Here is an 18,371-nt window from a genome sequence, read left to right as displayed (position 1 = left end):
CTGTAATCTAATGGAAAAGTGCCAGGAATAAATTATCTATTTAGTTTTTATCGGTATATTGTCATACCACAGATCGGTGGCGCCGCGTGTTAACTCCCCTTATTGGTGGCTTGCATTACCAGGTATTTTTCAAAGTCCGTATTACCAAAAAGCCAAACCAAACCCACTGCTGTCCAGTCGATTTAAACTCACAGCAACCTTACAGTACAGAGTAGAACTGACGCATAGGGTTTCCAAGCAGTGGCTGGTGGACTGGAGCTGCCCACCTTTTGGTTAGCAGAACGCTTAACTCGTGCGCCACGAGAAAAAACAAACAAAAAACCAAAAAAGTACATCACCAGGGCTTCTAAAATCCATATTACCAACCAAAAATTTAAACACACTCAATTAGTAAGCATGCATTCCAATACTGAAAACACATGCTATCAAAAATTAAAAAAAAAAAATTGATAACAAAAGGGATCATTACGCTCTCGTTACAAACAAAACGGTTGCCGCGGGGAGCTCTGGGAAGGCGTTTCCAATCAGGCGTCCGGTGGGTCGCCTGGTTGCCATGGAGACGGGGGGTCCTTCTCTCTTGGGCGCCGCCATCTTGTGGCGCCAGCTTGGGCCCAATGAGCGGCCGCGCGGTGGCAGGAGGCGGGTCGGCGGCGGCACTGGGCCGGGCCTGCAGCCCAGCTCCGTCCCGGTCATGGAGGCGCCCGCCGCCCGCCTGTTCCTGCTCCTGCTGCTCGGGGCCTCGGCTCCGGGGCTAGGCAGCGCCTCCTCGGAAGTACCGCCGTTGGTCAACGAGGACGTGAAGCGTACGGTGGACCTGAGCAGCCACCTGGCTAAGGTGACGGCCGAGGTGGTCCTGGCGCACCCCGGCGGCGGTTCTACCTCCCGCGCCACTTCTTTCCTGCTGGCCCTGGAGCCCGAGCTCGAGGCCCGGCTGGCGCACCTCGGTGTGCAGGTGAGTGCGGGCAGGCGGGTCTCCGCCGCGGGGCCTGGCAGTCACCTGGGGCGCTTCTCCTCAGACTCTACGCCGCGCCCCTCTCAGCCCTTCAGGAAATGTGGAAGGGCGGGGTGGCCGGGGCCTGGTGGAGCGGCCGCAGCTCTTCCGGGGCCCGCGTGCGCCAGCCTTGCTGCCTCGGACACGTCAGCATGAGCCTGGAGGGCGGCGGGTGGCCTCACGTGGGCAGCCCCTCCGGGCCGGGACGCCTGTCTTGGGAGCTTGGCTCCCGCCCCTCTCCCAGCCCGAAGCTCAGCAAAGGGCCTAGCAGGTTGCCGGGGTACACGAAACTTTCCCTTCATTTCTCACGACGTAATGCAGTAGCACAACTGGAGGACGAATAAATGAATTAAAATGAACTTCACCTTCGTAATTTGTTTTTTTCTAGGCATTATCCAGTACAATCAAACGTAACAGGTTTAGTGTTTTCGTAACAGGTTTAGTGTTTTCGAGTTTGCAATCATTTGAAAGCCTTGTTAATATGACACACCTTTTAAGGTTGCTAATGAACAATTTTTTATGTTTTAACTCTTTTTAAAATTGGTTTTTAAAATCACACGTAATACGTGCTTTTTTAAACGGTACAGAAAGGTAAAATCCAGTTCTCTTCCTTCCCCCTACCGCTTCACATCCTTTACACCCCAGCAATAAGTAGCTCAGAAGTTTGGCTTATGTACTTCCAAGTATTTCAGTGAACACTTTTACAATTCTTAAGAAAACGTTGGCTTTGGGAATGCAGAAAATACATATATATATATGTGCACACACTCACAGAAGTTTGTTCTTTACAACTATTTTCATAAAACAACATTCATTAAATAATTACCCAATTATTTGCTTAGAACAGAATAGTCATTACAGTGTCATATTTCCTCTAAGCATACTTGACTCTCTGACTGAATTTGGAGCTATAAAGTTGGGTTTATAGAGGTAATGTTTCTGAAATGACTCTTCTTTGATTCCTTGTTGGTCATGAAACGCTGTTTTACTCAAGGGATTTGTGGAAAGATGAAGCAAAACTTCACTTAAATTTTTTTCTGCTACCTGTGAATGTTTTGAATATTAAATCCTGCTGTAACTTAATGACGTTGTCACAGTGTAACCAGACCACAGCAGAAGCTAGCTGCCTTGCCATCATGCTGGAGAATGATTACAAGCTGGGTTCCCATGCTTATTTTTTTTTATTGAGAATCTATTTTGTGTCAGTATTGTGTTAATTGTTTATGTACATTCTCTCTCTTAATGCTAATCAATTTTTGAGGTATCGGTGTAATTCTCATATTGTAGGTGAGGAGGCTGTAGTCTGGGAGGTTAAGTTATGTAACCTTCCTGCGCGAAGTCTTAGCAACAGTGAAGAGTGAGTCAGTTCTCAAATTTAGGTTAGTTTGTTTCAGACTTCGTGTGTTTTCTTCACTGCACCATATTGCCCCTTCTGGCCTAAGATGGCTGTGAGGTAGGATTGTGTTGGAGGTGTAAGACCTGCAGTCACATCACCAGATTTATTCAGAATCATTTGTCTGTTAATTCTCTAGTCCAGGAGAGAGGAGTTAATAGATATGTGTGCTACTTTATACATACCCTATTCAAATGGGAAAGGAGCCCTGGTGGGACAGTGTTTAAAGTGTTCAGCTATTAACCAGAAAGTTGATGGTTCAAGCCCACCAGCCTCTCCATGGGTGAAAGATGTGGCAGTCTGTTCCTGTAAAGATTTACAGCCTTGGAAACCCTGTGGAGCAGTTCTGCCTTGTCCTGTAGGGTCCCTTTGAGTTGGAATTAACTGGACTGCAGCGGGTTTGGTTTGGTATCCAAATGGAAGACAACTGGGTGATAAAGTTAACAAAGAAGGCTTGTGTTTTGCACAGCTGACAGGGAAACTTTGGTGAGGTGCTAAAATTTTTTTTAGTGGATTATCTTCAGTCCTACAGTGTAGAATTTTGGGAGCTGGTAGAAGGAACCATTGTGGTTATTGATTTAGGAATCAGTGATTCCTAGCATTTTTACAACTAAGGACCCATCTTACTGTTTTTCCTCTCATTTGGATCCTTTATTTGAAATATTTTGTCTTTCTGATCTTTTAAATAATAATTTTTTTATTAAAACAAACATATAACTGAACAGTGAGAGTTTCTGATAAGCGTGAGAATACTAGAATGCTCCCATGTGGTAAGATTCTGGTTAATGAAAGTTCCTATTTTTATTAGTCTGTAAAAACTTAATTGAGGATGGTTGTATGATTACTTTTAGGCATTAAAAAATTTTTTTTTTGTGGTGCTTTAAGTGAAACTTTACAAATCAGGTCAGTCTTTTATACAAAAATTTATATACACCTTTCTATATAATTCTAATTGTTCTCCCCCTAATGAGACAGCACACTTCTTCCCTCCATTCTCTATTTTTGTGTCCATTTGGCCAGCTTCTGACTGCCTCTGCTCTCTCATCTCCCCTCCAGACAGGAGGTGCAAACATAGTCTCATACATCTACTTGATCCAAGAAGCTCATTCTTGACCAGTATCATTTTCTGTCCCATAGTCCAGTCCAATCCCTGTCTGAAGAGTTGGCTTTGGGAATGACTTCTGTCTTGGGTTAACAGAAGGTCTGGGGAACATGACCTCCGGGGTCCTTTTAGCCTCAGTAAGACCATTAAGTCTGGTCTCTTTATGAAAATTTGAGGTCTGCATCCCACTGCTCTTCTGCTCCCTCAGGGGCTCACCATTTTGCTCCCTGTCAGGGCAGCCATTGGTTTTAGGCGGGCACCATCTAGGTCTTCTGGTCTCACGCGATGCACTCTCTGGTTTATGTGGTCCTTTCTGTCTCTTGGGCTCATAATTACCTTGTGTCTTTGGTGTTCTTCTCCTTTGCTCTAGGTGGGTTGAGACCCATTGATGCATCTTAGATGGCTGCTTGCTAGTGGTTAAGACCCCAGAAGCCACTCTTCAAAGTGGGATGCAGAATGTTTTCTTAATAGATTTTATTATGCCTATTGACTTGGATGTCCCCTGAAACCATGGTCCCCACACCCCTGTCTCTGGTATGCTGGCCTTCAAAGCATTCAGTTTATTCAGGAGACTGCTTTTAGTTTAGTCCAGTTTTGCTGACCTCGCCTGTGTTGTGTGTTGTCTTTCCCTTCACTTATAATAATTCTTATCTGTTTAATTTTTTTTTTTTTAATTAGTGAAAACCTTTCAGGGATTTTTAAATATTAAAAATAACTTACTCATTATAGACTTGTGTACCATCTTGGGAATCATTGCTTTAGTCCTGAAAGGTTGTCCTAAGATTTCCTTTTTTTCTTCAGTGCGTGGGTGAGTGGGTTGGGCTGGGAAAGGGATTGGTGATGTATGTATACGTTTTTTCCTTATAGTCTATTCCACATTCTCATGATTTGAGATGCCTACGCTTTCTCAGAAAGACGCCAAAGCATGCTGGCATTAGCATCCTTTTCCTGGATATACATCTAGTTGTAGTGAAGGATATGAATAAGGGAGTATGCCAAGCAGTGGCTCTTGGTTCCTTCTCCTCAAGAACTGTTGACACCGTTACTTTTGTGCTAATAAAAACTGTTTTGGTCATGCATGAGGCTTTCCTATTCTGTCAATAAACAATACTGTTTTCTATGCATAATGGAATACAAATGAGAAAAAGTTCAGAAAGAATACCTACCACCACGTTGATAACAGTGTTTACCTCTGGGGAAGTGCTATCAAGGAGATGTTTCACTTTGTGTGTAATATTGCAGTGTTTTAACAAAATAAATTTGTGGATTACTTGTGTAGTTAAAGATGAATAAAAATTAGAGACAAGCAACCAGTCCTTAAAAAGAAATCATATATGACTAGAGACTTAAAGCCTGTGCAAGTGAAATAACATCTGGGTATGAATTAGGAAATATGAGGGTGTTGAGAAGAGTATTTGGAAGTGAAATCTTTATGTGTAATTGATCATTCAGGAAGATGTTATAGATTTGCAGAGCTTACTATACAGCTTATTCAGTGTAAAAGTAAGTTGTTGACATTGTTCTTGTGTTCAGATGAAAAAAAATCATTACTGAAACCAGAATTCGATCTTAAGAAAGTGCTGGTAGCTTAGATACGTTAATGTGGACATCCTGGGGCAGTTGGTTAATTATTGACTCAAAATTTAATGCTAAAAGACATAAAAAAAGAGTAACTGCTTTGTTCTGTTACAGGTGAAGGGAGAAGATGAGGAAGAGAACAATCTGGAAGTACGAGAAACCAAAATTAAAGGTAAAAGGTAAGCTAACAGACAGCCTGGAGATATATATGTGTATAAATTTTTAACTTCTAATCTTGCCTCTTGTTATACTATCAGGGTTGGAATCTTAAGCTAGGAGAGTTGTTTAGGAAGTATCAGTTAACCAGTTGCCTTCAAGTCCATTCTAACTCATGGTGACCCCAACAGTTACCCACGTAAGTTACCTGTAAATGGTTAATGCACTTGGCTGTACCATGGGAAAAAGGTACCATGGGAAAAAGGCCTACCGATCTACCTCCAATAAATCAGCCATTGAAAATCCTATGGAACGGTGTTCTACTCAGACATACCAGGAGTTAGAATTGACTCGACAACAGTTGGTTAGGTTTGGCTCTTTTTTTTTTGGCGGGGGGTGGTGGGGGGGAAGGTTGTACTCATTCCCTGCTCTAACCTCAGCGCCTAGCATTGGCCCTGTCACATATTAGCTACTTATTTTAAAACACTTTGTTTAAAGTATATTTTTCAAATATACACAAAAAGCTGGAAGCATTGTGTAAGGAATCCCTATGTATTCCATCACCTAGCTTTCAACAACTACCATCGTTCTTTACGAATGTATGTGGTGCAGTGAATTGCCTTTAGATGGCCCTTCTAGCCATGGTTTTGTAACTTCCACAAAATGATTGGGTGGGTCTATGCAAATGAAGTACATGGAACCTTGTGGGGATTGGACAGTCTGCTCATTTAAGAAAAGGTGCATAGAACCTTTGCGGGGAATGGGACTGTGCAAATAAGGTGGGTGCTGTGGCTTACCAAGGGGATTGGTCAGTTTTGCCATCCCCCATTAGGCTTAAAAAGAACCAATCCCAGAGGTGGAGAGGGGACCTCACTACCATCAAGAAAGAGAGCTGGGAGTGGGGTGCATCTTTTGGACCTGAGGTCGCTGCACTGCGAACCTCCTGGACCCAGGAGACAGAGCTGTAGCACTGGAGATGGCACAAAATGATAAGAAGCTGCAGCAAGCATGGCAGAGAGCAGTGGCAGAGAAACATCTCCAGGAGAAAAGGATACTGGCGTGACATGGCGTGGTGGGCTTCCCTGCCCATGGAACAAGGCAGCTATAGTGGGCTTGCCGACCCACGGAGCAAGAGAGCTGAGTGCCTTTGGCCAGGAGGCTTCCTGGTAAAGTGGGGTGCCTCTGGGCACTTATTGGTGGAGCTAAAGAGCTTTGTAACACTAAACTGAGCAGGGCAGAGGTCAGGCCTGAGCGTGGGCAGAGGCCCTTAGCAAGGCCTGCCGAAGATGCTGAGAGGTTGGAAGCTGTCCTGATTGATGAACTGTATCCTGTCTCCTGAGTTGTTTGTGTAACCTCCAAGTTGTTCCTGATTCTGAGTTGTAATATGTTAACTTCCCTAATAAACCCTACCTCATAGGAATCAGCCATGGGCTGATGCTGATCTTGATTCTCCCCTCTCCCCTTGAGATTAGGCAAGGAGGTCTGATGCTATCATTTTATGATATATCAAGCACTGAAATATTAGTTGAATGAATGGACCTCTGATGTGGGAAGAAGAGATGTTTTTAGCTTAGTGGTTCTTATTGGAAGCGGGGAGTGATTTTGTTCCCAAGGGACATTTGGCACCATGTGGTGACATTTTTGGTTGTTACAAATAGGGAAGCACCACTGGCATTTAGTGGGTTGAGGTTAGGGATGCTGCCGTGCTTGTCCAGGACGCGCTCTCCCTCCAAGAAGAATTGTTAGGTGCCGGTAAGTCGATTCTGACTCACGTGCACCAGACTGAAACTGCACAGTCCCGCGTCATCCTCACAATCATGAGCTCACTGTTGCAGCCACTGTGTCGATCCATCTCGTTGAAGGTCTTCCTCTTTTTCACTGACCCGCTACCAAGCATGTTGTCCTCCTCCAGCGACTGGTCCCTCCTGATAACACGTTCAAAGTATGTGAGATGAAGTCTTGCCATCCTCGCTTCTAAGGAGCGTTCTGACTGTACTTCTTCCAAGACAGATTTGTTCCTTCTGGCACTCCATGGTATTTTCAGTATTCTTTGCCAGCACCATAATTCAAATGCATCAATTCCTCTTCAGTCTTCCTTATTCATTGTCCAGCCTTTGCATGCCTGTGAAACGATTGAAAATACCCTGGCTTTTGTCAGATGTGGCTTAGTCCTTAAAGTGACATCTTTGCTTTTTAACACTTTAAGGAGATCTTTTGCAGCAGATTTGCCTAATGTAATAATGTCATTTGATTTCTTGACTGCTGCTTCTATGGGTGATGCTTGTGGATCCACGTAAAATGAAATCCTTGACAACTTCAGTGTTCTCTCTATTTATTGTGATGTTACTGTTGCCGTACTAAGAATTATCCACCTCCAAATGTGGTGCTAAGGTTAAGAAGACCTGCTTTAGCTTATAGCATAGCTTGTCATAGGATGAAATAAACAGTTTGGTTCTTGACCAGCGAAGCATTGTGCGTTACAACTCTTTGTCCCTGTGTGATTTGGGAAATGTTAAACTGGGTTTCCCTACTTGGCAGAGTTAAAAAAAAAAAATTTTTTTTTTTTTTTTAAAAATCCAAAACCAGAAAAAGTATAACAACACTGTATTGTTATCTTTATGCATGTACTCATGCATAATTTTATACAAGGGTATAAATGGGCTCATATATAAATTTTATCTATATAAAGTTAAATGGCAACATTAAACAAGCCATTTATCCCACAATCTTAACGTGACAGTTTATACAATTTTGTTTTGGACCGTGTCTACTTGCAGATATATTTTACATAGTTTTGATTATTGTGTGATCTTTTTAGTCTTTTTTTCTCCCATGTATTGCATAAATATTTCCCTGCATTTCTATGTGTTCTTCACAGTTGTCTTTTATTGTGTTAAATTCTTGAATTGTTTTGGTTTCTTGCACAAAAACATTATTCTCCAAGGAGCCAGTTGTTTTTTTTTTCTTGGAGAAGCCAGACTTTAAAGAAGGTAATTACTTTGATTTTTCTGTTGCAGCCTCAGAGTATGTGAAATGGGTGCGTTACTGGCCTCAGTTTGTCAGACCTAAGAGTTAGCTTTAAATAAGTTGCTATTAAAATCCCTACCCCTAAAACAAAATCCCACTGCTTTGTAAATTGAGCTGCTTTTCCCTCTGAGGACCCTGTTTATGTTTACTGTCTCTGGCCGATGGCCTGCAGGACATCTCTGGGAGAGGCAGGATAATTTAGTTATTATGTGTGTGGCCTTTGTAGCTTTACTGTCTGGATCCCAATCTTGTCTCTGTTACTACTTACTAGCGGTGTGTCCTTGGGAAATTATTTACCACCTCTGTTCCTCAGTTTCCTTTTCGGTAAAATAAGAGTGTCTATATAGTGATTAAAAAAAAATTTTTTTTTTTTTTTTATGTAGTGATTATAGTACACTAAGTTAATACATACAGTGTACTTATAACAAGACTTGCTATATAAGTGCTCAGTAAATTTTGACACAAAGAGGGCTAACCAATGAGAAGGATCATTCAAGCCGAGGGAGAGGGGATGGCATGTGTAAAAATTTGGAAGTTTGATGTTTCATGGAGTATTTAGTTTACTGGACCTTCAGATGGCTGAGCTCAGAGGAACTGGGTGATGGCGTAAGGAGAGTTGAGATCATTTTGAAGAGTGCCTACTATGCCTTTCTTAGGGGTGTACACTTTATCCTGTAGTCAGTTGAAAGGATTTAAAAACTTTTTTAACAGCATACTGTTTTATTTTTAGCTATGAGTACACATATTATATAGATTAGTTTTTATGACTCCCACCCCCCCTTCCTGCCAGGGAAACTGACATGTTCTCAGTAAATGGATTCTCAGCAAATCTAAGTATATGAATGAATAATTGCTTTAGTTTCCCCAACAAAACCAAATCCTTCAAAAAATGTTCTTCCGTCAAGTCTAGCAGGGGAAGAACTATAGAAAAAAATCTATCTGCTCATTAGACACCAGTTGTAAAAATGGCCAGGGGGCGTTGTCAGACCTCCTTGTCTAACTTCAAGGAGAGAAGAAAGAATAAAGATCAATATTAGCCCTATGAGATGGAGGTCAGACATACCTCCTCTCTCCAACCTTTTCACCATTTCTGACATCAGCTTTCCTTCCCACGGCACTCTACTTCTATGCTGGGTTCAATAATTCGTTGTAGTGGCCCACAGAACTCACAGACTATACTCATGGTTATGAGGTTTATTAAGGAAGTAACAGGTTACAAATTCAGGATCAGGAATGACTCAGGATACAGTTCTTCGGTAAGGATGGCTTTTCAGCTGTGCCTTTAGGCAGGCCTCTCCCTCAGCCCCTAGGCCCCTTGGCCTGACCTCTGCACTGCTTGGTCAAGTGTTAGAAAGCTCTTCAGCTCTGCCCATAAGTGCCCAGAGGCACCCCACTCAGCCAGGAAGCCTTCTGCCTGAAGGCACTCAGCCCTTCTGCTCCATGGTTGAACCCAGCTCTGCTGATGGGTGGCTAGAGCCACCCCATTTCACCAGGAAGCCTCCTGCCTGACGGTGAGCACCTCTTACTCCATGGGTTAGCATGACCACTGTAACTGCCTTGCTCTGTGTGCTAGGAAGCATAATGTCCCGTCTTGCACCAGTCTTCTGGATGTGTTGCCACCGTTTCTCTGCTACTGCTTCTCACTGTCTTGTGCCATCTCTGCTGTTACAGCTCTCTCTCTCTCCTGCTAGGAGGTTCTCAGCACAGGGACCCAGGGTCCAAAGGACATGTTTTGCTCCCAGATACTCTTCCTTGTGGTAGCGAGGTTTCTCCTTCCTCAGGAATTGGCTCTCTTTTAAGCCTAGTGGGGTGACAAAACTGACCAGTCCCCTTTTTCGGGTTCCCATATACCTTATTAGCATGATCCCACCCTTACAAGGATTCCATGTACCTTATTTACATTATGAGCAGGCTGTCTAGTCCCTTTGGTGAGCCAGAACATCTTACTTGCATAGTTCCACCAAATCATGTTGGGGGGAGGTCATAAAGACTATGGCCGGAAGGGCCATATTAAGTAATTCACTGCACCACACCAGTATAGTCAGTTCTGTGTTGTCTGTCCTGCCTTTTGTCAGTTGGAAACCTTGATTAGCTGGCAAGTCAGCATTTCAGTAAGAATTGAAGTTCATGATAACCCAGGAGCTCTGAAAGGTTCTGAAGTGTATTCTGAATCATCAGAGCAAGATTCAGTTATGTTAGGGGTATTTAAAAGCTTTTAAAGTTAAGATGGGAGTGATACCAATAGGTTGTGTTGATGGATGACTTGGCAATAGTATGGAGGCTGGGCTGGAGGGGGATAGAGATTAGTAGATTAATTAGGAAGGGAGGGAGTAATCCAGACAAGGGATAATGGTTTAAACTGAGGAGGAGACAATAGAAAGCAAGGAAGGGTCGAATTTGAGAGATTTCTAAGATGGAAGTGACCAGGTGATAGGGATGGGGGAAGTTTCTGGCTTAGAGTTGGTTAGATGGTACAGTGTAAACAGAGATAGGGAATTGGGATCATGAATGAGTTTGATATTGTATATATTGAATTTCTTGTGGAGTGGTCAGTGGAGCTGTCAAGTAAGCATTTGAAAATTTGAGTTTACAGCTCAGGACAGAGGTTGGGGTGAGAAGCAGATTTGGGACTTGAAGCCACAGAATTGGATAAGACTGTCCTGGCAGAACGCATGTGGTTGTTAGATGTCATCGAGTTGATTTTGACTCGTGACACCATCTGACAGAGTATAACTGTCCCATAGGGATTTCTAGGCTGTAATCTTTATGGGAACATATCGCCAGGTCTCCCCCACCCCCACCGTTTGGAGCTGCTGGGTGGTTTTGAACAGAGAATGGAACTGTTGTGCCACCAGGGCTCCTTGGCAGAAGGCGTAGGGCTTATTACATTTTGAGTAATGTATTCTAGAGTAGGGATATGGAGTATAATGGTGTGACTGATGAAGACATTTAAGTTAGAGGACCAGGGAAGCATTTTAAAGTGCCTTCGGTCTTCCAGTAGTGGCTTCTGAATCTACCAAAAATGGGTCTCCTGGCTTAGAAAACTGAAGTTCACTTTCCTTTTTTTTAATTGGAAAAATAAAGATAACACAATATTTACCAATTCAGCATTTTTTCACATGTGCAATTCATGATTTTTCTATAACGTTTAAATGAGGTTTTTTTTTTTTGGTAAAAATACATAGAACAGAACATAATCAACGTTTACCTGTCCAGCTCACTGACAGTGGTTACATGCTTCACATAGTGTCACCATTCTCACTCTCTCTGCCCGTATTGTTTCACTCCTGTTAACTTAGACTCTCAGATTCACTTTTGAGTTAATACCCTATGAATTTTAGCAGTTTTCAGGCCATCTTTTTTTCTTTAAAATGGGAGTAGCTTTTTTTTTTTTTCCTGGTTATAAGTGTGCTACAAGCTCATTCTAAAACAAATTGGGAAAAAAAAAAAATCTTTTCCTCCTAACCTGAGACAATATCATTAACATTTTGTTGAATAGCCATTGAAATATTTTTCTTCACATAAACTTATATATGTGTATATTTTAAAAGGGACTCCTACTGTGTCATTTATAAACTGATTTCAGTTATGTACATTGTATGTGGATATCTTTTTGTGTCAACATATGTAGATCCAAGCATCTTTTTAGTGGCTGCTAATATTCCATTGTGTCACTCTACTAGAATATTTTTAAATGACATCTTATTGTTGGACATTTAGGTTGTTGCACTCTTTTACAGTTAGTTGTAAACAACCCTGAGATGAACATCCAGACAGTTGTCTAAAAGGCTTAAATAGTAGATTAAAGTTGATCTCTTAAAGGTAACTGCTTTTATCTCGGGGGCAAAATTTTGCTGTGACTTTGAACTGCTAGCTCAGTTTTCTGTTTCCTTAATCTCTCAATTTCCTTGTTCTGTTCTTCCTTTAGTGGGAGATTCTTCGTGGTCAAGCTCCCATTTGCTCTTGATCCTGGGGCCAGGATTTCAGTGATCGTGGAAACAGTCTACACCCACGTCCTTCAGCCGTATCCAACCCAGATCACCCAATCAGAGAAACAGTTTGTGGTATTTGAGGGGAACCATTATTTCTACTCTCCCTATCCAACGAAGACACAGACCATGCGTGTGAAGCTTGCCTCCCGAAATGTGGAAAGCTACACGAAGCTGGGGAACCCCGCACGCTCTGAGGACCTCCTGGATTATGGGCCTTTCAGAGACATCCCTGCCTATAGTCAGGTAGGCTCGTACAGAGTCCATCCATCCCTGTCTGCTTTGGAAAATGTCTGGTAGCGTGACTCCTGGTGGATAGGCTTGGGCAGTGTGGGGTGGTGGAAATCAGAAGTCATTTTTAAGATCATCTACAGTTTTAACCTGCTGTGAAATGACTCCAAAGGGTTTACGTTTCTCATGTTGGGAGCGCAGAGGAAGGCTAGGGTCTTAAAGAAGACTTTATGAATGATTTTCAAGCATTTAGGATGGAAGTTGGTGGAAAAAGAAGCAAGGCATTCTGGGCAGAGGCAATATGAGAAACAAGGGCCTAGAGAAAGGAAAACCTAGGTGTACTGTCTGGTATGGTACAGGGGTAGGTGCTAGATATAGTAGAGCTGGCTGAACTGCTGAGGGCCTTGAGTACCCCTCCTGGGAGCTGGGACTTAAAGTGTAGTGGAAGGAATTGAAGCTTAAAAAGGCTTTTTTTAAAAAATTATGGGCATCTTCAGACATATGCAGCAGTAGAGAGAGCAGTATAATAAACTTGCATATAGCCGTCATTTAGATTCATTCTCCAGATATTACCACATTTGCTTCAACTATCCGTTTTTCCATTTTCTTTGCTGGAAATTTTGAAAGCAAATCTCAGAAATATGTCATTTCACAGTAGATAATTCAGTATCATCTCTAAGAAATGTGCGTACTTAAGACATTTAGGATTTTTTTGCATCTCTCCGTGTGTTTAGAATATATGTTATTAAGAATGTATAGTCGAAATGGCATTGTTCTGGTGTCACTTGAAACAATTGTTACTCTGTCCTCTAAAATGTCAGTTTGATATATAGTTAGGGTCATTCATTTTGAGTTGTTTAAAATTTTAAGAATTTTTAAATTTTTTGAATATGAAAACATGAACATGATTGTGTAATCAAAACTGTGTAAGAGGGTATATTCAGAGAAATCTTGCTTCCGTGTCTTTCCATCTGTTTTCCTCAGTAACCATTTTATCAGTTTTTGATTGGTCCTTCTAGTGTTTATTTTTATGAGTATAAGTAAATTTGTAGTAAATATATTCATATTCCCCCAGTTTTCAGAAAGTATCATTTTATATATATTGTTCCACTGTGAGTTTTGGGGACCTGAGAGGTGCTCTGCATCCCGTGTTGTAGTTGCCAGATGAGCCCAGAGTGCCCTGGTTTCATGTGCCTTCTGTGGAGATCGTGGACTTGGCTGCTCTTTGAGTTGTATTTTCTCTAACTGCATATTTATTTCTTTTCCCTATTTAAATCTAAGTGACTTGGTTCATGTTAGGACAGTGATTTGATTAGCTCCTACATAAACCCAGTGCCCTTGATAGGAGACTTAAAAAAAAAAAAAAAAGTTTCGTGTTTTGGATTTGCCTCCATTTTAAATTAATAAAATGTTCACAAGAGAATATTTGGCAAATACAGAGGAAAACTTGACATTAGTTCACAACCATTTTAGTACCTGATTTCTAAGCATAGGGGCTTTAAAATAATTTTTTTTTTATAATCTATTTTATTTTTTATTATTGAGAATATACATAGCAAAACATACCAATTAAACAGTTGCTACATGTACAACTCAGTGACATTGATTATATTCTTTGAATTGTGCAAACCATTCTCACCCTCCTTTTCTGAGTTGTTCCTCCCTCATTAACGTAAACTCACTGTCCCCTAAGATTCCTACCTCATCTTTTGAGTTGCTGTGGTTACTTTGATCCTATATAGATAGTTCTTAAAAGAGTATAATGCTTAAGGCAGACATTTGTCACTAGTTAAACTAAACCACTATTTGGTTTTAAGAAGACTTGAGGGGGTATTTTTGCTGTAAGGTTTAAAGATTATCTCAGGGCAGTCGTTTCAGGGGTTCATCCAGCCTCCATGGCTCCAGAAAATCTGAAGTCCATGAGAAATTGAAATTCTGTTTTGCACTTTTCCCCTTTTAATCAAGATTCTTCTCTGCTTTCAAGTCTTTTGGGTATATATGGAATTTTTGGGTCATATGGTAGTTTTATTTTTAGTTTTTGGAGGATCTACCACACTATTTTCCACAACAGCTGTACCATCTTGCATTCCTACCAGCAATGGGTAAGGATTCCAATTTCCCCACATCGCTACGAACATTTGTTATTTTCTGTTTTTTTTTTCCCCCTGATAATTTAGGTAACAACTGCTTCTTTGAAAGGAGAGGTTTTATTTTATTTTATTTTTCTTATAATAACTCTTATTAAGCTTCAAGTGAACGTTTACAAATCCAATCAGTCTGTCACATATAAGTTTACATACATCTCACTCCCTACTCCCACTTACTCTCCCCGTCTTGAGTCAGCCCTTTCAGTCTCTCCTTTCTTGACAATTTTGCCGGCTTCCCTCTCTCTCTATCCTCCCATCCCCCCTCCAGACAAGAGTTGCCAACACAATCTCAAGTGTCCACCTGATATAATTAGCTCACTCTTCATCAGCATCTCTCTCCCACCCGCTGACCAGTCCCTTTCATTTCTGATGAGTTGTCTTCGGGGATGGTTCCTGTCCTTTGTCAACTGAAGGTCTGGGGAGCATGGCCGCCGGGATTCCTCCAGTCTCAGTCAGACCATTAAGTTTGGTCTTCTTATGAGAATTTGGGGTCTGCATCCCACTGATCTGCTGCTCCCTCAGGGGTCCTCTGCTGAGCTCCCTGTCAGGGCAGTCATCAGTTGTGGCCGGGCACCAACTAGTTCTTCTGGTCTCAGGATGATGTAGGTCTCTGGTTCATGCGGCCCTTTCTGTCTCTTGGGCTCTTAGTTGTCATGTGGGCTTGGTGTTCTTCATTTTTCTTTGCTCCAGGTGGGTTGAGACCAATTGCTGCATCTTAGATGGCTGCTTGTTAGCATTTAAGACCCCAGACGCCACATTTCAAAGTGGGATGCAGAATGATTTCATAATAGAATTATTTTGCCAATTGACTTAGAAGTCCCCGCAAACCATGCTCCCCAGACCCCCGCGCTTGCTCCGCTGACCTTTGAAGCATTCATTTTATCCCGGAAACTTCTTTGCTTTTGGTCCAGTCCAATTGAGCTGACCTTCCATGTATTGAGTGTTGTCTTTCCCTTCACCTAAAGCAGTTCTTATCTACTGATTAATCAATAAAAAAACCCTCTCCCACCCTCCCTCCCTCCCCCCCTCGTAACCACAAAAGTATGTGTTCTTCTCAGGTTTACTGTTTCTCAAGATCTTATAATAGTGGTCTTATACAATATTTGTCCTTTTGCCTCTGACTAATTTCGCTCAGCATAATGCCTTCCAGGTTCCTCCATGTTATGAAATGTTTCAGAGATTCGTCACTGTTCTTTATCGATGCGTAGTATTCCATTGTGTGAATATACCACAATTTATTTACCCATTCATCCGTTGATGGACACCTTGGTTGCTTCCAACTTTTTGCTATTGTAAACAGAGCTGCAATAAACATGGGTGTGCATATATCTGTTTGTATGAAGGCTCTTGTATCTCTAGGGTATATTCCTAGGAGTGGGATTTCTGGGTTGTATGGTAGTTCTATTTCTAACTGTTTAAGATAACGCCAGATAGATTTCCAGAGTGGTTGTACCATTTTACATTCCCACCAGCAGTGTATGAGAGTTCCAATCTCTCCGCAGCCTCTCCAACATTTATTATTTTGTGTTTTTTGGATTAATGCCAGCCTTGCTGGTGTGAGATGGAATCTCATGGTAGTTTTAATTTGCATTTCTCTAATGGCTAATGATCGAGAGCATTTTCTCATGTATCTGTTGGCTGCCTGAGTATCTTCTTTAGAGAAATGTGTGTTCATATCCTTTGCCCACTTCTTGATTGGGTTGTTTGTCTTTTTGTGGTTGAGTTTTGACAGAATCATGTAGATTTTAGAGATCAGGCACTGGTCGGAGATGTCATAGCTGAAAATTCTTTCCCAATCTGTAGGTGGTCTTTTTACTCTTTTGGTGAAGTCTTTAGATGAGCATAGGTGTTTGATTTTTAGGAGCTCCCAGTTATCGGGTTTCTCTTCATCATTTTTGGTAATGTTTTGTATTCTGTTTATACCTTGTATTAGGGCTCCTAGGGTTGTCCCAATTTTTTCTTCCATGATCTTTATCGTTTTAGTCTTTATGTTTAGGTCTTTGATCCACTTGGAGTTAGTTTTTGTGCATGGTGTGAGGTATGGGTCCTGTTTCATTTTTTTGCAAATGGATATCCAGTTATGCCAGCACCATTTGTTAAAAAGGCTGTCTTTTCCCCAGTTAATTGACACTGGTCCTTTGTCAAATATCAGCTGCTCATACGTGGATGGATCTATGTCTGGGTTCTCAATTCTGTTCCATTGGTCTATGTGTCTGTTGTTGTACCAGTACCAGGCTGTTTTGACTACTGTGGCTGTATAATAGGTTCTGAAGTCAGGTAAGGTGAGGCCTCCCACTTTCTTCTTCTTTTTCAGTAGTGCTTTGCTTATCCGGGGCTTCTTTCCCTTCCATATGAAATTGGTGATTTGTTTCTCTATCCCCTTAAAATATGACATTGGAATTTGGATCGGAAGTGCGTTAAATGTATAGATGGCTTTTGGTAGAATAGACATTTTTACTATGTTAAGTCTTCCTATCCATGAGCAAGGTATGTTTTTCCACTTAAGTATGTCCTTTTGAATTTCTTGTAGTAGAGCTTTGTAGTTTTCTTTGTATAGGTCTTTTACATCCTTGGTAAGATTTATTCCTAAGTATCTTATCTTCTTGGGGGCTACTGTGAATGGTATTGATTTGGTGATTTCCTCTTCGGTGTTCTTTTTGTTGATGTAGAGGAATCCAAGTGATTTTTGTATGTTTATTTTATAACCTGAGACTCTGCCAAACTCTTCTATTAGTTTCAGTAGTTTTCTGGAGGATTCCTTAGGGTTTTCTGTGTATATAATCATGTCATCTGCAAATAGTGATAACTTTACTTCTTCCTTGCCAATCCGGATACCTTTTATTTCTTTGTCTAGCCTGATTGCCCTGGCTAAGACTTCCAACACGATGTTGAATAAGAGTGGTGATAGAGGGCATCCTTGTCTGGTTCCCGTTCTCAAGGGAAATGCTTTCAGGTTCTCTCCATTTAGAGTGATATTGGCTGTTGGCTTTGCATAGATGCCCTTTATTATGTTGAGGAATTTTCCTTCAATTCCTATTTTGGTAAGAGTTTTTATCATGAATGGGTGTTGGACTTTGTCAAATGCCTTTTCTGCATCAATTGATAAGATCATGTGGTTTTTGTCTTTTGTTTTATTTATGTGATGGATTACATTAATGGTTTTTCTGATATTAAACCAGCCTTGCATACCTGGTATAAATCCCACTTGATCAGGGTGAATTATTTTTTTGATGTGTCGTTGGATTCTATTGGCTAGAATTTTGTTGAGGATTTTTGCATCAATGTTCATGAGGGATATAGGTCTATAATTTTCTTTTTTTGTAATGTCTTTACCTGGTTTTGGTATCAGGGAGATGGTGGCTTCATAGAATGAGTTGGGTAGTATTCCGTCATTTTCTATGCTTTGGAATACCTTTAGTAGTAGTGGTGTTAACTCTTCTCTGAAAATTTGGTAGAACTCTGCAGTGAAGCCGTCCGGGCCAGGACATTTTTTTGTTGGGAGTTTTTTGATTACCGTTTCAATCTCTTTTTTTGTTATGGGTCTATTTAGTTGTTCTACTTCTGAATGTGTTAGTTTAGGTAGGTAGTGTTTTTCCAGGAATTCATCCATTTCTTCTAGGTTTGCAAATTTGTTAGAGTACAATTTTTCATAATAATCTGAAATGATTCTTTTAATTTCATTTGGTTCTGTTGTGATGTGGTCCTTCTCATTTCTTATTCGGGTTATTTGTTTCCTTTCCTGTATTTCTTTAGTCAG

At 41.3% G+C, this 18,371-nt stretch overlaps 1 protein-coding gene across 1 annotated transcript in view; it reads left to right on the top strand.

Moving 5' to 3' along the window:
- Window positions 1-654: 654 nt before the first annotated feature.
- Window positions 655-18,371, top strand: part of RPN1 (ribophorin I) — a 39,876-nt gene continuing 22,159 nt past the window's right edge. Inside the window, exons 1-3 of the mRNA XM_003409728.4 lie at window positions 655-952; window positions 5,179-5,243; window positions 12,176-12,482. Coding sequence (XP_003409776.1) covers window positions 692-952; window positions 5,179-5,243; window positions 12,176-12,482 — 633 coding nt within the window. The 5' untranslated portion in view covers window positions 655-691. The remainder of the gene's footprint in view (window positions 953-5,178; window positions 5,244-12,175; window positions 12,483-18,371) is intronic.

This window comes from Loxodonta africana, chromosome 22, assembly GCF_030014295.1.
Source record: "Loxodonta africana isolate mLoxAfr1 chromosome 22, mLoxAfr1.hap2, whole genome shotgun sequence".
Lineage (NCBI taxonomy): Eukaryota > Metazoa > Chordata > Mammalia > Proboscidea > Elephantidae > Loxodonta > Loxodonta africana.
The sequence above is the reverse complement of the archived record's forward strand: the minus strand, read 5'-3'. Positions and strand labels throughout refer to the sequence as shown.